Source organism: Magallana gigas, chromosome 5 (assembly GCF_963853765.1).
Source record: "Magallana gigas chromosome 5, xbMagGiga1.1, whole genome shotgun sequence".
NCBI lineage: Eukaryota > Metazoa > Mollusca > Bivalvia > Ostreida > Ostreidae > Magallana > Magallana gigas.
In genome coordinates, this window is record NC_088857.1 from 20,144,701 (window position 1) to 20,169,451 (window position 24,751).

Here is a 24,751-nt window from a genome sequence, read left to right on the forward strand (position 1 = left end):
AATCAATCTTTGAATATTTTCAGATGATAATTTCGGTCGGGCTTTATTGGATTTGACCACTCCCCGACCGAAATTATCACCTCATAATACTCAAAGACTAAAGGCACTATTATATTGTTCAGTTTTCTTCGTCTACAAATTCCTCTGATTTACGACTGGACCTTATAAATACATGTTACGTGGAGTAACTTTTTCATTAATACACGCACGTAGGATCGATTTTGAAGTTGAGGGGCCATACAAAAGAAAAGAGGGTAATTTTCAAAAATCCTAATCCGTAGGGGGAAGTTCAACTTCAATTTCACATTTTACTTCATAATTTTCAATTCAATTTTTTTTACATGGTCTCTTAGAACTGGGGGAAGCCAATTACATCTTAATTGTTGTATGTTAATTTAAGAAAAATCTTTGCTTATTAATTTATTTTTATTTTTTATGTACAAAATGCTTTACTGGTGCATTTTAAATGATTGACCAAAATATCGGATGTTAGAGTCAAGTTACAAGCGAGATACAGAGGTAAGAATTGGTTGTTATGTAAACAAAGCTCGAGTCTTATAGTTGTTTACAAAAAATGTAATGTAGAGAATTACCATTTCTTAGACGGAATGACATGTGAAAAACAACTTGAACTAATTCAATTTCTTCATAAATACTATAATTATCAACCAAAAAAAGATACAATTTATTAAAAATTACACCAATACAACACATATGTAAAAAATGACAATATATGAACATTTGTTTACAAAACAAAGAATTATGAACTCTGTATCTTGCTTATAACTTGATATTTGACTTTCAAAGAAGATGGATGAATAAGGCGTATAAACTGCCTATATGAGGATAGATAAGATACTTTAAAATAAAAATATGAACAAATCTCATAATATCTTTCCAAATTATTGAAAACAATGTATATTTACCATAACATCGATTTATAACCTTTATATATGTTAAATATTTGGAATAGGTTGATTCAAAGCGGCGTATGCGTGTCAAAACCTTCAAATAGTGTCATATAGAACGTCAATGCCTTTTCTTCTATAGAGTGGGTCTGGGCTCCATATTTTTGCTATAGTCTATATAAGGTTTAAAGGAAATAAAACCGATTTCAGTCAACAAAAACGTTGAGAAATGACCCACTTTACTTTAAAAATGTCATTTTGTATCCCAGCAATTCAACGTTTTAGAGAAATACTACAAGACCTAAATTCGTGGTTGAAGTTGCATATAGCATTCAACAATGAAGATTGTTGTGACTGAAAGAGCACCAGACATAGGTAACAATATAGAGCTAGGGTTTTTAGGTTGTGTGTTCGAAATCACCAAAACTTTAAAATTCAATCTTTTTTTTCTTATCGTTGGTTAAAATATTTAAAGCTGAAATAGTTAGAAATGGTACTGGTGCTTTTGTAAACTTGAAATTTACATCATTCAGTATATTTAGTTGGGAGAAAATTGAAATTATTTTTTACGACAAAACCAAATGGGCATTTGCGCTATTTTGTTCCTTCTTCTATGTCATCGCATTATAAACTTCTGTGTTTATCAGTATAAACATTGAAAATGGAAAAATAAAATTTGAAAATTTTAAGTCAAATCGTGTCCAAGTCCCTTTAAGGTTGAATGTCCCTCTGATAAGAGAGATAACTTCTGTAGAAAATAATATCACTTTGTTTCTGTTAACTCACAATTATTGAGGCATGTAACAACAAGGGAGGTGGGTTGCAACAGAGGTGGTGCTGGGTCCCAATTTATGTTGGGAGGCGATACACTTATTTAAATTCAAATATAGAAAAAAAAATTGACCGGAACGAATTGAACCCCAGGGCTTTTTTGAGGCAGGGGGGCAAAAAAGTAAAGAAAACTTTTACAAAACAATACAAGAAATGTATCATAATGATAAAGTATTTATGAGACAATACATGTATATACATGACTATTCCTCCCCCTCCCCATCCCGATGGATTAATTCTTTTTTTTAAATATAACAAAATTGTATGTACTTGTTCAGTACATGTACAGTTGATGTTTGATGTTTTAGGCCAGAGAATATTTGGATGGATATTTTTAATTCTCTATCTTTAGCTCGCTCACAGAGCTGAATGAATTATAATTGGGAAAAATGTGACTAAGACAATTACACATTCTATACTTTGTTATAATCGTTTAAAACTTATAACATTTCAAATGTTTAAAATTTAATTAGGCTTTTCTATTCTGAGGGATCAGATATGGGAAAACAAAATTAAAAAAAAAAACAATATCTCATTTGATTCAAGATAATAAATCCCTATATTGATATTATACCAATTACTGGAAGATTATTCGCTTGATCCCCTTGTTGTGTTATAACAAAATTTATGCTCTGGTTTACATTTTTAGGAATTCTTAATATATGGATCCATTTACTATTATCTTATCCAAATTTGAAAACAGAAAACCTTTTTCTGAAAATTTAGAAACTATGGCAATTTATCATGCAGTGTATGTAAACCTTCAAAAGTCTATGATAAAGAAAGATAACTCTTGCTGATTGAAGCAATTTTTGTTCCAAACCTATACAACAAAGTGCTATTTTGAACTAAAATGCAGCGCTTCAATATGTTTTGTAATATGAAATGAAAGTGTATATAACTATATATTATTTTCATATACATTTTGGATTTTTAATTTTATGCTGCGATAATAAAATTTTGCTTTTTCTAATCACCATGTCTAGTTTTCTTCATATCATGATTAGACACATTATCAATTTTTGAAAAATCTAGCAGCGCTTCATCACTTCATTTTTGTTTCATATTAATCGATTTATATTGACTTTGATGAAAATCAATATGAAAATTGTTTAAAAATATATGGCAAAATTAATAGCAGAGGGATATTACACCTTAAGGGAAAAAATCCTGAAATCGAATTTATAGTGAGCGTTATTTACATAAACATAATTAACTTTTCAGCTGTCAGGTCTTGATAAGTATATTGAAATGACAAATTAATTAGAACGCGAGTTGTAATTTACACAACATGGCCAACCCCTGCACCTCCCGACTCTATTAATTGATTACTGACTTTGTTAATCAGACGGTGTAGAGTCAGCATTTTACACCAAGCCAATTAAAATATCGATGGCTTGAAAATACTGACTCTACAGTGCAGGGAATGGGAGCATGTGATGTCAACTTCAACACAGCCTATATACATGCATCTTTCATTTCAATGTCTTTATCAAGACCTGCATAATAGCTAAAAGTAAGCTTAGGGTAGTTTATGTGACATTTACCAACGCACACAATAAATACCAACTTTGGGGTTTTTTTCTTTAAAGAGATCTTAAAAATTGCATTTTAACTGCTTTAAACTGTTTTGGTATAGACTCGTTTGGGGTTTTATTTCTTTTTTTTTAGGGGGAGGGGTTATTTTTTATTTTTTTTGGGTAGATATGGATTCAGGATTTTTTTAGTTCATGTACATGTAGCAGTATAAACAAAAAGTCATTTATTTACAGATTGTGCAGTCAGGACACAAAATATAAATCAGATTACAAATATATCACAATAAAATTAAGGAGAAATAACTCATTTTTCATATTAAGCTTTATTAAAATTGGAATGCACATAAATGGAACAAAATATCAATGTCATAATTTCAGTTCTTTTTTTATTTTTCTTTACTTAATGATTAAAACCAATAAAACCAAACGAAATATGTTTGATATCCTACAGATCTTTGCAAAAATTGATAACAATGTTTATAATTAAATGACTTGTTTTCAAGATAAAAAATATGCTCATAAAAATCAGAGACTTCTTGGCTTCATCTTGTACTCTGTACATTGTAAGTTGCACAAATAGAAAAATTTCAGTATATGCATGAAATTGAGTTTACAGTCTTTCTAAAAGACCTTGAAACCTCACAGTTCTTCAACAAAAATAAATCACTTTTCACCAAGTCAAAACCTGGATTTGTGGTAATGTTGGGAGTTTTTTCCTTCATACATCATATTCAGTTTTCTTCTCAGAAGAAAAGATCTTTCCTACCCAAATCAATCAAAAGTAGTTTTTTTTAAATCAAGATTACTCTTTAAAAGAGATTGCATGTCCACCAACCGGTTCACAAATAATGTAAAAAGAATGAACTCCCATGAGTTTCCACGACAATCCAGTTCCCTAGTTGTCTGACAGACCTAGCAAACCAGCAAAAGAACTAGTTAGGGTACTTCAGTCACGACAACCGAGGGTCCCCCTCTGTAGTCGGCCTAGCGTAACTGGACAACTGGACGCATACAACAGGTAGAGGAATGGAGAGGCAGAGAAGCACGATCGTCACGCCCGTCCATGCAGCAAGATTCGCTGCCGGAGGGGGGTGGGTGGTCACGGTCCAGCGATTGTCTGCCCCTCCATTGACCTCCTCCTGAAAGTATCTGTCCGCCAGTCAGGGCACTGTTACTACAAAGCATGAGACTTGAGTCGATGAAAAGAAAAAAAACACAAAATTTGTTTTGCATGTATAAAAATATAACAAGATATAAACTATGGTATATAACAATTGCACAACGCGGATTGATGGCATTTTTCTTTTCATAATGAAGTTCAACAAAAAAATGGATGACGATGAACCCAGCTGATCACCTTTCACAAATCGTGTACACAGAGATACACGCAGGGCATATATACCAACCAGGCTCAAATTATCCTCCTACAATTTCTACTTAACGGCCCTAATTCTGTAAACTTGTCCTAAAAATATTATATTAGTATAAGGAGTTAAAACATTACAGTTCTTATAAAAATCACCAAACAGAAGCAACGACCGTCATAAAGCTTGTCATTGAAAATACTGTATCGATTAAAAACAGGATGAGCTTATCAAGTAATAGTATATAAAAATGCTACAATAACCTACATGTATTAAATCATTACAAATTAAGAGATTAGTTTTCTATGTGCTACACATAATCATGAAAGCAAAATCAAGAGGAAGTGGGGGATACAATCAATGAAGCTATTAATTATAATTGATGATTACTGTAAGGGATTAATTCATAATTATTACTGATTTTATGCAATTTTGTTTAGTAATTCAATTACCGTACTGGAATGTATGAAAGCGATCACACCTCATATATTCTAATGACAAATCAATTAAAATATACATGGAATGTCTTTTTGTTTTTTAAAACATTGACACAAAGTTTTTCAAATACCGTAATTAAAATTAAAATTGTTCTGTCCAAAAAAATAAATGAATATTTAAGGCTAAGCAACACAAACTACGAATTCAAGCCTTGCTGAGTTGGCAGATTTCCCTGGTGTCATCACTTCCACGCTAACACACCCATGCTATTAATACTGCTGTTTGTGTTCTACACGTCCGACTCGGACTTGGGCGTTTTCTTGTCCTTCTTGTTTGCGTACAGTCCGATGAACGATCCGTCCTCGTTGAACTTGTTCAACTCGAGATCCCCCTCGTATTCGCCCAGACTGTCGTCATCATCGTCGATGATGTTTTTCTCGTCCTCGTAGTCGTAAACTGGGTAGTTTGGTATTCTATCATCATCCCTGAAAAAAAGTTATAAGAATTTATTCACACTGATTGTTTGTCAAAAGAAATGCAACGAAATCAAGTTTTCAACTCCTGTACTTAGTAAATATATACTTGTACTAGGTAAAAAACAATATTCTGAACATGATAAATCACTTAAAATTAAATCTGTAATAAAACTATACCAAAAGTTTGACACATGCACATATTGTGTTCTGAATATATATATATATATATATATATATATATATATATATATATATATATATATATATATATATATATATATATATATATATATATATATTTTTTTTTTTTTTTTTTTTTTTTTTTTAATTTAAGTACAAGACTTAAAATTTTCAAGCACGTCTACATGTGTTTTGAATCCATTGACTTTCAAAGACATGCTTGCATGTACATATATTGTACATGTTTGTATTAGAGTTTTTCATTGTCTGGATGCATCATCATCAGTTTTATGTCAATACAAGATGATTGCATTATTATACATGCAATCTGGGTGTGTTCAAAATCAATAAATGTTTACAAAAAGTACTAGTGGTTACAATAAATAATCATACACAACATGGCCATACAAAGTTAAGGTTCCCTGATCTGACTGTAGAAACTCATTGTTTGCTTTTTAACTATATAATGGTGCACAATTGTTTTGGTGATATAATTTTTTTTTTACTAAAATTGATTTCAAAACAAATTTTAAACAAATTCCACACATAGAAAAACATTTACCGGTACTAGCCTATACTAGTCTTCTTATGTTATTAATTAACAATTAATTAACAGGTAATCATACAAATTTACTCAGATGCAATTCATATGAGTACTAGTATTTCACTAAAGTTTTGATCTTCAGTTATTTGAATGTTATTAATTACTGAGGTTTCGTCATTAATTAATATGTGTACATGCAATAGGAGTTCTTTGAAATTTTAAGCACTTTTTTACATGTACATTTTCTATGATAAACACATGTAGCTATATAATGTTATGAAAAGTTTTCAGGAACCTCATATCCATATAATGTTTGCAAGGTAAATTATTTTAACCAAATTGTCCGCCATTTTCTATATGCATACACTAGATAACTCTACATGGAATCAATATATATAAGCAAAGAAAATGAATAAAAAATATACAATCTCTCAGGCATTTCAAGTTTAAAATATAAAAAAAAAATTGCAAAAAAAATTTCCCTGTTAAATTTTACAACATTGGGTATATAAAAATAAAGGGGAAATATTAATGATATTTAAACAGAAAGTCATGCATTTAAAAGTAGAAAACTGACATGTGTCCTAGGGATGTCCATTAAAAGCAGAAATCTTGCTATCAATTCAAACTTGTTCTCTCCTATATCATACAAATCAAGTTTCTCTTTGCAATGCATGGAATTAATTCAGTCATACAAAGCAAACAACATGGATGAATAACGCCTTACCAACTGTCTGAAGTCAGCTACAAAGCAGCACCAATTGACAGAGATTATATGAATCATCTCCAAATAAAGGCTTTATGTTTCATATTAAGGTGCATTATTCCTATGATAAGGAATATAACCTCAAGATTAAATGACTTTTAGTCAAAATTCATTCTACATAATGACCCTTATGATCCCTTGTTGTGGAAAAGTTTAGTCATCATTAGAGTAAGAATTTTACAATAAAATGTAATCTTTATATGTGTTCATGTGAATAAATATTTTTTTGCATAAATATAAATGCATACTTTGTATTTTTAAATAATGTTCATATTATCTAGTATAACATTTTACAATAACCACAATATCTAAAGATGAAGGCAGCCTCAAATCTACTAAATACATAAAACCACCAACAAAAGAATTTGAATTATAATTATGCATTTTCCATTCAATTGCCAACCATTCTAAATTAAGAAAATCAAAGTGACAAGTCTACAACCCTTGAAGAACAGAACCCAAAATTGTCTATCTCAGTCTGGCTTCTGACAACAGCTAAACAGACAAGATCTGAATTTTGTTTACTGGCGGTTACTATGGATACTTACGCCCTTGAGAGGTCCTGGAAGCCATGTTCGAGAAGTTCTTTTTCTGGGTCATGTCCAGCAGCAACTTCTTTCTTGTCCACTAAACATCAGAAAACATGTATAATGAAAAAATATATCAGGATGATGGCATACATTATGTGTACTTTTCTTGTATTACGAATTTCTAGACATGGAATCTGTGGGTTAATTTCTACATATATAAATCTTCAAAAATTATTGATTTTATTTTTAATGTATTGCACTGCAGTATTAAATTTTTCAAAAATCATTTATCTTAATTAGACAACTAGAATCATGAAAAATCTATACTTTAATCAGCACAAAGTTATGCCATATAAACAGGCAACACATTACCATACATATAACTTCAGCAAAAAAAGATGTTGAATATCTGTGACTTTAATCAAAGTGTCTGTCTCACCTGAGTAAACTCCTCCCTGATTTCTTCGAACAAGGCAGAAGACAACGATGATGACAATGATGAGGAAGACCACAGCTACAGCGATGTAGATGATGAAGTTCAGATTGGCTTGTTGGACAATCGGGCTCTGTGGGGCAACTGTGAATTGAAATATAGCAGCACACATTAAAGTAACAAATTTGCAATACAATGTCATGTATTATTTTTTTTATTGCTTACTTGTTAATTTATTGTGATGAATTTGCAATATCATGTTTTTTTTATCATTTACTTGTAAATTTATTGTAATGAGTAAAAAAAAATTAAAATCATGAAATGATAATTACATGAAATGATATATGTATATATAAATTTATGATGTACAATAGTGCATTCCCATGTACACAGAAATGTCAATATAAAGAAGCGAAGGTTGCTAAGGGAAAAAACACCCTCACTAGAATCATTCCATAACAAAGAACAGATTCCAGAATGGATGTATAACTGATTACACCAGTTGCATTTACACCAACGATAATGAACATTATATAAATTTCGAAAAGTAATAAAACTTACACTGTAATACCATCATTTGACAATGAATCTATCTGTTGTACTCACCGGTAGTAATAATATCCGTCTCGATGGTGACGTTGATAATTTTCTGGTCGTAGTTGTGGTATATTTTTAATTTATAATCTCCTGTCAGAGAATACACCACGCTTGGATCTGTAACCTGCCTGACATCAATGGTCAAGTTGTTATTATTGGGCCATTGAGATATCTTCCAATACTCGCTATTTTCGATTTCCTTTTCATTGCCTTGGCGATCAGTAAATATCCATTTGTATTGCAGAGTGAGAGAGGGGTCAGTGTCAGCAACCACTGCTAGGTTCAGTACGTCACCCGGCACAATCTTGTAGCTACCCAGAGGGCGTGCCCGAATTGTTATTGGATCTATTGAAAAAAATTGATCATAAAGGATTCTCGTGCCTACACATGTACCTGCTTTTCAGAAACCAATTTTTAAAAGAATACGGTAATCTGCTGCTTTACTAGAACAAAACTTCAGAATACTAGTAACTATTCAACTAAAGCAAATTATGATAGCTAAAAACTTGAAACTGTGCTACATATGTATAATCTATCCAAACAAGATGTAATCAAACATATTCATTACCATCCAAATCGTTAAATCATTTCTAACCACAGAAGCTTTCATTCAGAAACCACCTAGGCCTATGACAAATGGATCACTGTACTTACCGATAACTTTGAGTATGGCCTCCTTCAGTAGAACACCCTCACTGTTTTCTGACATACACTGGTAGGCCCCTGTATCTGAACCTTTTTGAACGTCAGTAACCTCTAACACTTTGCTGTTTTCGCTTATGATGTACTTTCCTGAAAAATCCGAACAAATCAACGATAAATATGCATTTCTATAAAATCTGATTTACAGCATTACTTAAACAAATTGAAATCCTATCAAAGACATCCATTTGATCATTAGATGCTTTGTTTATTGCCAACATTATTGAAGTATATACATGTATTTGTAAATACTACATATTTATATATACTCATATTGCAAGATCTTCCTTTAAACTGTACATGTTCAATAAGGACTAATGCCTCCAAACAAAATCATGTCAATAAACAGACAGACATATGGAGGGACAGATGGACAGACGTGGTGATTCCAACCAACATCTTCCCAAAACACTCCTGTGGGAGGTATAGTGATGTTCATATGCATAACATATTAACAGGTATACTTTCACTTTTAAATATCTGTTGGACAAGTGTTTATTCATTGACCTAACAACATTAAAATAAGCAAACAATTAAACAACCTCCATCTATCACGAGATCTACTCCATTCTTCATCCATATTGGAAAAGTTGGTGGTTCCTCATTCGGTAAGGACTCGGCCTCACAGCGAAACGTTGCTTTTTTCCCCACTGGTACTATCTCGTCACGCATCTGATTGACTCCAGTCAGAATGGGAGCAGCTGTATAAATCACAAATAAAAAAGAGATACTGTATAATGCAGCAGTCTTGGTGAATTGTAGAAAAGGGGCTGTCTTTACCCTGCCATCACAAGACCAATAAGTACGATCCTGTAGTGTGGCCACGGTACATAAAGAAGAGCTCATATTGACAAATGCAAGTAAAGAAAATTATTAAATGGTCAGAGTTTATATAATTTGCGTGGATTTCAAGGGTCCCGGTTGCCACAATAACATATATCACAAAAAACTTACATGTGACATTAAAAAAGACTCTTTGTGGGCCAGACTCAACTTTCCCTTTTCCTTTGCAAAGGTAAAATCCTTCATATTCTGGCTCTGCTTGCAAGATGGTCAGCACTCTACCAAAGTCACTGATTGCATATTTGCCATCGGTATCCTTGATGACCTCTTTTGTTGGGGATATCCATTCCACATCTGGGGCCGGACTACAAAATTTTATCTTCAGTTGAGACCCTTTCATTAATTTTTTGAATTGCTTTACTAATATTCAACGATTACATCACTGACTAACTTGTGAAATGAATGTACATTCAGAACACACCCCTTTTTTTTCATCCAATCAGCAGTGCCAAATATTTTATTAAGTGATGTTTTTAATCATTAAGAATCTTTCTCAGTTCACAATGATGCCACATTTCGATGGACAGCTTTGATAAACATAATCAAAAGAAAGATGATAATTGATTGGCACAGAACTTTTGATCATGCAGCCAATGAAAAAGATGATTATATGTATGTTCCAAGTAGCCAATGAAAAAGTGGGTTATGTTCTAAGTAAGTAAGACCATATTAAGTAAACCTTTGCCCCCTTCTTAATCACATAAATTTTTCTTCAGTTAATACTGTATACAGGTAAATATTGACTCCCAGTTTATTTTTTTTGCCCTTGTTGTCAGCGGGCGAATTTAAGACTGACCAAATTCCTATGTCTCATATTATATTTCTTAGAGCAAATGTGTCTGGGAAAACTCAAGACAGGGCAAAACCAATTGCAAGCATAAAAGGGTGAAAATTACATGGGGCAAAAATAACCATTTATACAGTATAATCTAGCTATTATGTACCCGGGAATTTACATTTTGGCTTCATTAGCTTCAAAACGGTTTATATTCTAGGTACAATATCTTTAATCAGTACTCTACTTGAATTATTTAAATGGTATTTGTATTCAAAATCTCTGGCTGTAACATATATGATTAAAAATTATTAAAGTATTGCTCACAAGAAGAAAAATTACAACCAAAGGCTACTCACTATCCAGAAAACATGCATCTCAGTACACCCTTCCCTCCATACATGGCTTTGCCACTCTCCTTATACACCGAGAAGGGCTCTCTTTCTGGAACTGATGTTGAAGCTGAAAGAGGCACACGAAAGTTAAAAATGATACATGTATTAAAACATTTATTTTTGTATATAATACGGTTGACGCCCAATTATAATTTAGTTTATTTCATTACACCAAAATCACAATAAATTGATGCTACCAGTATTTCAATGTTTCTGGCTGTAAACTTGATCAACATATTTTTTGACATACAGGTATTACTAAAGAGCTGATAGTGCTACTGATCTTCCTTGCTTATACTTACTATCAATTCTTAGAGTTGTAGCACTGCCCACGACCAACATTTTCCTCTGCTCCTGCCACACCCCACACCTATACTGTAATCCTTGCCAGTCTTGGGTGTTCGTCCACAAGAAATGGAGATCACCTTCCACGCAAAATCAATTAAAATCAAACTTAAAATCTATTTCTATTTTAATAGTCAGACAAGTTTAGACTTAATCTTTTATTTATGAAGGTTATGAATTTTTTTTAAAGAAATCAATTGTAGACAAGGTTACTTTCACCCATGTTATTTTAGTAAAATAAAAATATTTTAATTGTAAATTTTAACTTATGCTTTATGTTTGAGACAGCTGCATTATGAGAATTAAAAAATAACAGTGCAATGTATTGCATAAAAAGGATTCTGTGATCTCCAGCACCGATCAGACCCAACATAACAGCAAAGAAAATCCCAAATAAACCCCGGGTTTACTTTTTGGGTTTACCTGGGTTCACTTTCTGTTTACTCTGGGTTTGCTTTTGGAGTCCATTTTATGCACTGAACTGTGAAGCAGACCCATTTTTATCTTACTATCTTACTGTCTGTTATTATCGCCCCTTGTATATTCCAAATAAACATATAGGGTCTGCTTCTGACCGGGCTTTACTGTGGTTTCAACAATATTCGTTAAATACCAATTTTCGTGGATTTTGTTATTAAGTTGATCCACGAAATTAAGTGTTTATTGAAGTGCAATTTCTATTAACATTTTGTATTGATAGGGTCATTGGCCATGAATTTATGTATCCTTGAAACTGTGATTTTTACTTTATCCACGAGAATTGATACCCTTAAATATTCATAAAACCACAGTACTCTCTATGTCCACTCTGGGTTTACTCCAGGTTATCTAGAGTAGACCCAGAGTAAACCCAGGGTTTACTTGGGGTTTACTTTCTGTTTGGTTGGGACTTATTGTTACTGTACTTCACTATATACTAACCATCTCCATCCACTCCGACCCGTTTGCTACTATCAACATTAGTTTTGGTTCCTTCTCCGATTTTCCACTCCACTCTACATTCTGAGTCTGGCAAACATGTTGGCTTCTCACGACACTGGATTTTACAATGCTCAAATTCTTTACATCGTACCTCTTCAGGATCAGCAGCAGGAAAAGATCCCAATCCTGTAAAAAATTAATTTTAATTCCAATCATTCCTTTTTTTAACCCCATTGTTAAGTTACATACATGAAGTGCATGTGCACAGGGGTGCTTGCTAGTTGATGGTCATTATTTAAACTTACTTGATTCTTTCACTTTGAATGGCTTTGAAAGTGATGTTCCATAATCATTTGTAGCAAAGCATTGGTAAGTTCCATAATCTGCATTCTGCATCTTGACAAACTTGAGAGTTCCTGTTGATCCGTCTATTGATACAAACTGGCTATTCGGTACAACAACTCCATTTCTCTTCCACACATATCTGTTAATCAATTAAGCAAAATGAAACACATTTCAGTATATTTTATTAATCAAAATGAAAACAAACCCTATATCTATCATAGCTGTTTTGAAAGTTTTCATGACAATTAAAATTGCTTTCATTTTTATTTCTGTAAGTCAGTAAATAAAATTCAACTTCAATAAACTTTTACATTAAAACTTTTAAAAAAGGTCATTGTAATTACAGGTAATGAACATTACCAATTTTCAACAAACAAAATGACTGCATGAGCTCAAATTATATAACCAAACATGTATGATCATAAAATAATATTTGCTCTAGAGCATGAGTTTTACGATAACTAAAGATATGTATATACTCCAGAAATTACAACTGAACAAAATATTCTTTGTTTCAAACAGCACTTCGTTGTACCGGTAATAGCAACTGTGGATTAAATGTGATCTTTCATGACTAGAAGCATTGGCGGATTGTGTTTAAACTTGTTATTTAAAGAGATTTTCTATTTTTTCAGAATTAGCGTAACGGTGAATTATGAATGTTATGACTTATGATGGGTGACAAAGGTTTATCTGTATTCACTGTTGCAATGTTCTAAAATAGAGTTTGCCTAAATTGAATTGATGAAATCATATACCCCGCACACGAACAAATAAACAATGCAGACTCTTAGACTTTTAGCTCTTACCTTTGTCAGGATAAATAATTTTTTTTTTTAATCATAAAGAGTTCTCCTGTTTAATATCATCCCACACTTACTTAATCTGTCCGTTCTGTGCCTTGCAGTTAATTGTAGCTTCCGTCAAGATGGAATCTCGTGGGTAGTAATATTCATTGTTGAAGGTACTAATCATTTTTGGTGGCATCTGGTCGTCTAAAATAAGATAAAATGTACAAAATTTTCATGTGGATTGAGCTCCTCAATTACAGGTAATATCTTCAAATATCATTAAAATGAATTTTGCTGAAGATACGCCTATTAATCCAAAATGAAACATTTACTGCATTAAGAGACAAGTAATGAATATCAAAAGAGCTAGAGAAAATTGAAGACAAGGGATTCGACACAATACTGTTTTCTAACTTTCTCTGGTATTTGTGACCTCATGAACAATAAACAAAATTTGTTTGCTGAGCTTATAAGCATGTCCAGAAATTAAAAATTCCCAGATCTAATCATTAATATGATCAATTTGACTTTGATGAATGCCCTTATTTAATATGGCCTTACCTTAATAAATCATGAATGTTGAAAACTTAAATTAATAAAAATTATGAAGATGTCGGCTGAAAATGCTAAAGGCTAGCTAACATATACCATATGTAATATGACACATATATATAACCAAGAATCTTCAAATAAAAAATATATCTTTGACCATGAGTGTCCCTGACCATAACACTTTTTTTATATTCAATTAAGGGCATACTACTGCATGTATACATGCAGTGTTGCATAACAAAAACGTCAAAACAAATCTCCAATCTATGTCTTACCTTGACCCCTGACAACACAGGTGAGAGCTGTCAGTAGCAGGACTAAGCACAGTCTCCAATCCATTGCTATAGTATGGTACACTGCTGATGTTGCGTCGTTGTAATTAATGTGTAGTTCAATTATAACTTATTTTTTTCCTCTTCAGTTTAACTAGTCGGCCTTTCTGAAAAAAAAATACATAAATAACAATTAATTTATACTCCTTGTACTAGCCATATGATTATGCATTATATATAAATATATATATATATAGACAGGTGAATAAAATGATAAAGACGATCAAGATCAGTCTTATGCCAGCCAGTACACTGGTGTATGTATCATCATTGGTTAGATCTGATAAATGAATTCACAGATGTCATCATGGATTGCAAGCTAGAAGGACAAATATGGATTTCTAATATTAACAAACTGGGTGGATCCTTTTTCCCACAATAAATTTCAACTAATTTCCCAGTTAAAAAACATCCTCAATGTGCCCACTTTATGAAAATTTTGTTGCATAATATCAAACTGGAAACACAGAATATCATATGAACTGCATGCATGTTATACAAATAAGAAAGAATACCTCCCGGACATGAATAAATAAATTTGGTACATTGTATACAGCGTGTACTCAAATTACACACAGTCATCATTAATATTCAACAAGGGTTTTTCCCTTTAATTCACTTTCATTTTTGTGTTTGGAAAGACAATATTATGTAAAGTGGCACTAGCTAGAGAATACCCTAGCTAGGTGATTTTTTTTTCTCACTTAAAATCATGTCAGCTTATGTCTTTAATTTAAGATAATCAAATTTTTCACTGAATATACAATGATTTTCATTAAATGAATACAATTTATATTTATAGTGAATATATAGTCAATGTACTGTTAACTTATAATCATACTAGTATAAGTACAAATAGTTTATAACTAGAAATTAAGCCATTCAAAGAAATGTTCATGCATATTTATTGTTGTTCTAGCTATTTTCTAAGTGACATTTGATGATCATAGAAAAAAAAAATCTCAAACTATTTTAGACTGAAGTGTTAATTAACTAAGTATAATTGAAGCATCAAAACCAAAAAGAGGCGAAACAACTTAATGTCCGAAAAGGCAATCCATTAAGACAATTTTATGCACAACAGACACCAGAAAGAGACACACAACACCACAGTTTGGCCACACTAGATTGATGAACTATTGGAAAAAACAAACACATCAAGAACACCACTTATATACTTTATATTTTTGGACATAACACATATTGGGGAGTTATTCAGAGGACAATGGGTGGAGATAATGGAGAAAAAATAGCAAGAAATGGAAAAGACTCAACCCTGACAAATCTCAGTTTCACCAATCAATTAAATTCTTAGTGAATAGCAGAAAAATTATAAAGCATTTTTTATTCATCCAATTGTTTTGTTTTTTTTAAACAGAGAAAACATGCATGATTACAAGAGCGCCTTTAAAGGATGAAAATGCATTGATCATATCTCTTGAGGGCTCCATCACATAATCAACTCAAGTCAAATGCATTTATAATGATTTTTTTTATTCTGCAATATATAGCTATAGTCGTGAATATTGTGTTGAACTTTATCTTGCAAGACATTCACAAGCCAATTCCCCCATTTTAAAAATTTTTAAAGAATATTTTTCAAGTAGCAGTACATGAGATTCAATAATTAAATGAAAAAAAATATTCAAAAAAGTTGGAGCTACATGTGAATGAGTTTACAACTATATACACGACAAGTATTATCTAAAATTCAAACTCCTAACAATTACTGACTTACTTACCGGTAGTTACATACATCTTGCCCTTTTAAAAATCATCTGGTGTTTTTGAATCCATAACAATTTCTTAAATTATTACAGTTTCAAGTATTTGTAAGAGCATCCACTTAACTTATATATTTTAAGACTGCATGCATGCTAAAACAAGTCTAGAATGCTGCAAATTTTTTTTTATCACTGTTTATCAAACTGAGCATTAAAAACCAATCTTTATCTGTTCTCTGCAACATATATATCATCCTCATATAAATATACCAGTAATATATATTTGTGTATCCAAACCTTTCCCCCAAACTTTACTGCAAACAAATTAAATTCAAAAATTAGTCCTTACCGATAAATCTTTAGACTTTAAAATTTCCAAGATGTTTGATCCATCAACGTAACTTGAAATCATGCATTTGCACTAGAGATAAAGCTAATTCACACAGCTTGGTCACCTAAACATTGAGTAAACAATGATAAAACCCCTCAACGGAAATTTCAAACAACTGACATGACAATCTGCCATAGCCAGGATAAATATATAACCCTGTTGGAAATCTCTGATCAACTCGGCTGCACAGATTCCATAGGGAAAGGGGAAGAGAAGAAATGTATATATTTAACTTGAGCTAGATAATCAATATATCAGGATAAACAACATTAGGAAGACTCCATCAATTCTAGCTTAGCCTAATTTTACAAAATGCACATTTCGTGGGGACAGGAAATAATTATCACAGACTAATTACTATAGTCAGCTTCATCATTGGCACAGGTTGTACGTTAATCCACTCGCAGACATTTTTTCAATCCATCATTCAACAGATCTAGTTCTCATAATGACACAACTACCAAAAAAAAAATCAATCTCATGGGTATGCACAAGCACGTCTGCTGCTACAAAGAAAGTCACAGAGTAATCTCCCTTGATACAGTGCCACTCTGATTGGGAATGAGGGGCTATTTATTGTGCTGTGCAATGTCAATTTTATGGCTATAATCTGCTTAATTGGATTCCTGGATGAAGCACAGACACAAGTGAATGGTGGGGTAAATTCTTAGAGATGGGAAATTTCATTCATGTCAGTGAAAATCAAGTTATTTCATATGTCTTTTTTTTCCTCTAGGAGAACCCCCATAAATTGTGGTATCTTTTTCAATTGCAGTTCAACTACAAAAAGTGTGCAAGCTTTTGTAAACAAAGCCATGCAAATACCACAAACCCTTATAACACACTTTGTCACTCGCCTCCCCACTTATCTTCGATTTCATGCAGCTAACTTCTATAAGAGGGACATAACAGCAAAGATGAAAAAATAAAAATTGAAATTATGCAAACATATTCCAATCATTTGTCCACAGATAATTGTCAGCATCGAGTTCTAAATGGCCTCCTCAGTTTTCACCAATGATTTCCTAAGAACAATTTGCATTTCCTATTGAACACCACACCATTAAATGGGAATTTCCCCGATACCCACACAGCTGATGGCAAAAATATTATCGTGAGATGGGAAACTTGATATGAAAAGAATAGTGGAAGTCATGCATGCTTATTACCCTAAGGCAGAAAGGGAAGTTTTGAAAAACAGCTAGTGTAATTCATCCTGAACATATCCCTAATGAATTCTAGCTAAGATTGATAATCATCAATTATATAAACAAATAGCTTCGAAACCTGTTCTTTTTTTTTCGTGATAATATAAACCATGAATAATAGCTAGTACATTTTAATTATTGACAAAATGAAAATGGAACAACACAAAATTCCTTCACTGACACATGGTAATCAACACAAAAGATCCAAGAGGCAGGTGCCCTTGGCATTTCATCTACCTTAATTAACAAAGGAATATACTGCTTGGAGTTGAACTCGATAATCAACTTTAACTTAAAGAGCAAGACTACATGTAAAAGTACATGCAGGTACACTAACAAAAAATTAAACAATGGCGTCCATATATAAAACAGCATATCTTACCTTGTTTCACTTTCTTTGTGACAAGATAGCTGGGACTACAATACCTGACTTCACCTTGAATGAATCACCGGAAGGAAAACAAGTAAAATTCAAACCCGACGTTTAATTCAATAAGCGGTCAGACAAACAAAAAAATGTGTCACACACGAGAAAAGTACCTGTGCAAGGTAGAAATTCAAGACAGAAGTTTAAATCCCCCCACAGCTCCGACTATAACTAAGCTAGCTGCTCCCTCGAGAAGGTTTGTTCAGTTGGAGAAAATCAGCTTGGAGAGACACAATTTTTCAGAGGTTAATCGGTAGACAGTAAACAAGTCCTGAATCATTCTGGTATATGACCAACACTTCTGATTACAACCATTGTTATGCCATAAAAATAAAGGCCAGTTCTCTCTCGGATAAAGTTCTGTGTGGGCTAATCAGGGTATAAACACCAATAGCGTAGTGGACTGCCATATATGGCAAATAGCAATTTGTCATCTACTAATCTAATACACTCGGAACAACATTTGACCTCTTGTCTCAGCTCGGTAATCTCTCAATGGCTTATAAATTTTTGATGAGTAAAGAGAAAAAAAAAACCAATTGAATAGGATATTAAGATGAGACATGTGTAATGTGTAATCTATACATATAATGCGTAATCTACATGTATATGGTGGGAGATTTTGTAATGAAAAGTACACAGGTAATTGACTCTGCTGAGTCAATAAAATCCAGATCAATGTCCACACTGGTATATACACTGTATTAATATGTAATATCTTAATACATCCACATCTCAGAGTCTTCTCAATTACAAAATCTCTCTATTTGACTCATAAATCTTTGATTTCTTTATTAAATAATATCTACCGGTACCTCATTTACAAAAAACTTGTCTGAGATATCAATGAAATTAATGTTAGTACGACTTGACTTTCAGATGATGATCACAAAAACCAGGAAATGTACATGTATATTCTCTATATTATTTTTCAATGATTTAAAGGAAATCCTAGATTCTATTTATCCATATCCGTATTTGACATTAAGATTAAAATAAATTCATATTGTAGTTTTTTTTAACTCAAAAACTAACTAAAGTTAAATGATTGCCAATACATGAATATTTTTTTCTTCTCCTCAATCATTTTTTTTCCCCTCTAGAATGTCCATATGCTGTTTGGCTATTCTATTTTACCGGTAGTTGAACAAAGGGGAATTGTTTTCTAAATTCACTGTTGCATATACTTACTGCTACTTAACTTAAAAGCTACTTTACAGTAGCTTCCTTAACACCATTTCCTTATACATGTATAAATTCTTGGCCTATATAATTAACATACCACTTTGTTGTTTACCTCAAAGTTATTTATATATATATACATCTAAAAAAAATTCTTTTAAATATATCCCCAAAATAATTCACAAACAAAAATGAAAAATTCCGATTGTCTTCATTCCTTTCAAAAAAAAAAAAATTAAAATGCTTGAAATAAAATTCTGTCCCAGAATAGCGCATTGTTCACAATGTTTTATAAGAGTCTGATTAAGTTTGGGAATGTGTTTTGAGTAATCCAGATAACACAAATCAAAGAGAAGGTTGAATTCTTAAGATATATTACTGAAAAGAATTAAAGATATATGCACTGGGTGACCATACTAATATAAATTTAGAGTCACGAAGCTAGAAAAGATGGGCAATTGTACTGGAATCTGAATTGCAGAAAAACTGGGCACTTACCCTACTCTAGCAACTTAACCAAAGCAACCATTGTTGTATGATGGATTTCATCTTTGATTGAGAATTTTCATACTGATTCCAAAAAATTCCTTTTTATCTGTTAACACTGGGCATTATACAACCCAGAATAGTCAACCCAAAAGCCCTCCCTTATCACCCAATATACTGTTTCATCCCACCATATATCTTTCTTAACTTGAGGTATAAAAAACTTACCAACATTAATATTTCCATCAACTGCTCATAAAACCTCTGAAAAAATGCTATTGATGATGGGGAGTCTCTCAACAGAGTGTCATGCAAAGCAATGCAGAAATAATGCCAACTTTTTAATCCAATTACAAAGGTTCACTCAGCTAGTATTGAGTAATTAAGGGATATAGAGGTATCTGCTTCCACACAGACCCTATAATTTAGTAGTCTAAGAATAATGAGTGTCCCTTCCATTTGATTGCATCTGAGAACAGGATCAAAGATAGAGGCAATAAAAGAGGGTGTGCTGTTCTAATTATCACATGCATGTTAATCAAACTAAGCCGCTGTCTGGGAAAGGAAAACCCCCAAATTAAACCTCCCCCCTGTCAATGAGTCAAGGAAGAAAATCTCGGCTTACCATGCAACAGAAGGGTGTCTCATATATCCCCTAGCTAGCCCTAACCAGCTCTGTAATTAAGAATGGGAGAACTCTCCTGGAACTTTTCAGCCTCCTTTGACCAAAGATCCCTCAGTGAGGTCACAGCCGAGTGATGTTCACAGTAATCTCATTAGCTGATTGAAGATCAACTAAATTGGCAATTAATGCTCAACTTCAACCGGTTCTTCAGAGAAGTGGTTACTTATGATTCAATGAAGATAACACCCCACGCCACCGGCTGATAGCAAAGATGTCTTCCTCACCAACAGAAGTTTATCTAAATAATTATCTTACCTTGTTAAAACAATTTTCAGATTTTGGATGAACTCCATCAAAAATTATTTCATAAAACCTGTTCTGTGGCAAATTTTTTCAAAAAACATCCAAAGTTGTGGCTTTCTTTTCATCTGAGACACCTTATAATATAGCTAGTCCACTCAAAAACTTCCTATTAAAAGGTCACTATGAATGTAATTGCTGTACTTCAACATCACTTCTGTTACTGATAGATGGAATCATATTTAAAGGCTACGACACACTTGAATTTCAAGCAGATATACCAGCAACAGTAACGTGTATACACATAAGCAATATGGAACTCCAGCATGACTGAAATTTATGATGCACTCAAAAATTATCATTCAAAATAAAGTTGAAACAGTTGTCACGCTATTTAATAATAAACAACACACCAGGGTGCCCAGTTTTACACACTGGTAGTATATATATATATTCATTACAAAAGCCTTACACATTTGAAATGCTTTTTATATAAGTACATGCACAGATCCAGTACAGAGTACTGTTTCGGCAAAATTCACAGATAGTATACTTTAAATGACTCTCTACATTCAAAACTGGGATTACTGATCTAATAAAAAAAACAATCTCTGATTCAAACATTAAACACATGGAGGCAGTTCCAACTGTTGTGCATATCAATTACTCCATTTGTTACATGTATGCCTTGCTGCATTAAGCAGAGCAAGAGCAGGTTTATATCATACATTGTATAATGGCTATCTAGTAACAGAAACATTAAAAAAATGTTTATAAATCCATAAACATTCGAAAGGCACCATATGTTTCTATAAGGTTAATATGCATAAAAAGTTTCAGATGTCATTGATTTGTGTGCAATCAGTGATTGATTTTTTTAGAAGCATAACAACCTATATTGATCTTAAGATATTTAACACCTAATAATTGACTGAGAAATTTAACATCTCATCAATTATACATAGATCACTATCAACATGGAATTTTGACACTTTACTTAGTCCTAGCTGGCTACTGTGGACAACAACATGCCTTGAGGGACCTTCAGGTGATAATTACATTTAGTCTATAGATCAAGGAACAAGACTTCTCAACACTTATCATGCCCCCTGCTAATCTTCCTATTGAAACATGTGTTCATATCTGCTTTCAAAATATTGCTTCAGCAATTTCATTGATAAAGCTGATTGGCATTCACTGATATTAAAACTTAATCTCCATGAATAGTTTAATGAATAGAAAAATTGGAACGTATGGACACGACCTATACAAAAACATGGTCGGCAATATCTACACTAGACAGTGCTACATTTCTCCTACTATAAGAGAAATTTGAAGTGCCTTACTTTGAATTTGCTAACTACTGAATTTTACACGTCCATGATGACCATTGTGTATAATTTTTGGTATACTTAATCCTTATTGCACATTATTCATGCAGTTTACACATCAAGTTACATGTTCATGACTGATTTTTATCTTCATTGAGAAGTAAATAAAGGCACGGTGCTTTGGTCCAGTCATTTATCACTGAGTAAACATTGCGAGACGGAATGCTCCATTGCGTCGATAAAATTTCATATTGTCCCTATCCAGGACTTGTTCCAAAATTAGAAAAATGACATGCGTTTTTAAAAACGATCTATCAAAGTTTTCATTATTCCATTCCCTTAATTACTTAATTTAAATTTTACTAAATGTGTGTATTTTAACACATACCTTTACAATGGCATTTACCCTCTTTTCTTCTAGACAGCACACATTCCAACAATTTTCCGCTTTACCTGCACAGGTGTGAAACTCAAAGCGTCACACCACGACTTTGAATACCGATCCCGATCTGATATTCGCCAGCCGGATAACTTCTCGTCTTTAAAACTGAAGATTTTTTTGGCGTTTAAAAACAATGAAATAATCAAGATACTAATTTTCTTTTATGTGTTTCATGTACATTCGTGATATTCTGTGAGGGTTTTGATAAAAACCGTATGCTAACAAGATAAAGCTATTTGGCGCGTTTATGCAAGGGATTTGACTGGTATAAAAATAGACATTTACGCCCGAAGGGTGATATTGATGTAGATGTACATCTTGGAGACACAATAAGATGAGAGTAATAGCACAGTTACAGCAAGAGTACAAGTAACAACAGGTGTCACTTTTACTTTTGGTGAACTGTACTGAATAAAACGAAATTGTTACCTGAAGAAAAGGTAGAAGTAATAGATAAACCGTTTCACCTTGCAGTTGCTATTTCAATGTGTAAGTAATGAAGATATTTTATGAATGAAAAATGCAACAGATTGTTTATAATTTTAAACTTTTTTCCCTCTGAGAGAGAGAGAGAGAGAGAGAGAGAGAGAGAGAGAGTCGTCTTAATCTAATCTCAGCGAGATTCGTCGAGACTGAAAAATTTTTGACGGACGTCTCTTCCGGCCGAAGTAGGGCAGATTTTCCCGAATCACTTTATGTGGCACTGGTCTGAGATTCGGAAGAGACGTCCGTCAAAAATTTTTCAGTCTCGACGAATCTCGCTGAGATTAGTCTTAATCTTGTGCTCAATGAGTGTAAAGTTTACGAGTGCAAGATTGACGTTTGGCGGATGCATATGCCTCCAAATATCAATACTGGGTAAAAATAACAAATTCTTCCCATTCAGTTACAAGCTGTTCTAGATTTGTGATGTATTAAAACGTGTTTTGTGTAGCTTTTTTAAAATTTCACTGCAAGGGCGGGTCTGCGGAAAAAACGCGTAGAATTTCAGAGCGTGGAGATATATTACTCATGGATTGAGATAAAATGCCTCGTCAAGTAAAGAAATCTCTTTTTTAGGTCGAAACGTGGGGTTGATTGCGCCGTTGGTCTTCTATAGCGTTATTCCTGTGGATGAGAGAGAGAGAGAGAGAGAGAGAGAGAGAGAGAGAGAGATGTGTAAAAGAGCAAACATTATTTTTAGACCGTACCATAATAATCTTCGTGTCTAAGACTTGGACTTTGACAGCCACAGAGGAAGCACAATTACTGACATTGTAGAGCTAGCAATACGTGACAGTCGAATTGATTTCCCATACTAAGTCATTCTTCGTCGTAAAAGATTGAGATGACGCTCAAGTGACTCTTGAACCAATTTCCATAGACTCTATATTGAAGACAGTGTTTCCTCTTTCTATAGACATAATAGGATATACAGGAAATCTCGTGTCAATCCTGCATAATTTCAAATCATGAAAATAATGCAAATATAATAAAATCTAATTATAAATTAGATAGATAGATAGATAGATAGATAGATAGATAGATAGATAGATAGATAGATAGATAGATAGATAGATAGATAGATAGATAGATAGATAGATAAAATTCATATCAAATGACGAATAATAATTTTGAATGAAAGTTTTATAAATAAAATTTTGAATATTCAGTATTCTTAGGAAGATTGGTGGAAGAGGCAGGGGGTTCAGAACTCTAATGTTTATAATTCAAAAACAAATTTTATTTGAAAAAAAAATGTCAGAAAGGACAGAAGGACTGCATGGCGTACATTTTCGCGATTTAATATCAAACTTATCAACGATTTAATTTTTACTTTCATTTCAATCTTTATTTTTCTATTAACTTCTGAAAAAGTAAACCAACAGCAATAAGATTGAAAATTATTTTTCTGCACACTCCGCCCAATAGGATCGATTTCCCACGGAACTCCCGGGGACAGTGTGATTACATTTCACGGGAACAATGAATTGAGGTACTTTATATATAGTGCGCTACCATTTGAGCTGGGTCAGCGTTATGTTACGAA

General features: G+C 32.7%; 1 protein-coding gene across 5 annotated transcripts; it reads right to left on the minus strand.

Moving 5' to 3' along the window:
* Positions 1–3,592: 3,592 nt before the first annotated feature.
* On the minus strand, positions 3,593–22,812 carry LOC105322285 (neural cell adhesion molecule L1). 5 transcript variants are annotated; one of them, XM_066084352.1, is made up of 15 exons: positions 22,669–22,812; positions 14,550–14,713; positions 13,812–13,926; positions 12,892–13,070; positions 12,587–12,772; positions 11,623–11,745; positions 11,285–11,387; positions 10,262–10,455; positions 9,850–10,008; positions 9,260–9,397; positions 8,615–8,950; positions 8,015–8,152; positions 7,594–7,672; positions 7,007–7,023; positions 5,424–5,564 (listed from the first exon to the last, which is right to left on the minus strand). In XM_066084352.1, exons 2-14 carry the CDS (start codon positions 14,611–14,613, stop codon positions 7,020–7,022), a joined length of 1,818 nt encoding a protein of 605 aa, XP_065940424.1. In that variant the 5' UTR covers positions 14,614–14,713; positions 22,669–22,812; the 3' UTR covers positions 5,424–5,564; positions 7,007–7,019. The 5 variants fall into 5 exon arrangements, with proteins under 5 accessions (XP_065940420.1, XP_065940423.1, XP_065940422.1 ...); XM_066084348.1 differs by lacking the exon at positions 7,007–7,023 and having other exon boundaries at positions 3,593–5,564; XM_066084351.1 differs by lacking the exons at positions 7,007–7,023; positions 22,669–22,812 and adding an exon at positions 22,296–22,317 and having other exon boundaries at positions 3,593–5,564.
* Between the last annotated feature and the right edge of the window lie 1,939 nt (positions 22,813–24,751).

What these genes read in the sequence shown, in the direction of transcription:
- LOC105322285 (XM_066084348.1), bottom strand. Translation starts at nt 14,613, where the DNA reads ATGGATTGGAGACTGTGCTTAGTCCTGCTACTGACAGCTCTCACCTGT. An exon ending in ATTCAAAGTGAAAGAATCAA is followed by an intron (nt 12,773 to 12,891) that starts GTAAGTTTAAAT and finishes AATTTTTTACAG; the next exon opens with GATTGGGATCTTTTCCTGCT. An exon ending in TCAGGGAGGAGTTTACTCAG is followed by an intron (nt 7,673 to 8,014) that starts GTGAGACAGACA and finishes TCTGATGTTTAG; the next exon opens with TGGACAAGAAAGAAGTTGCT.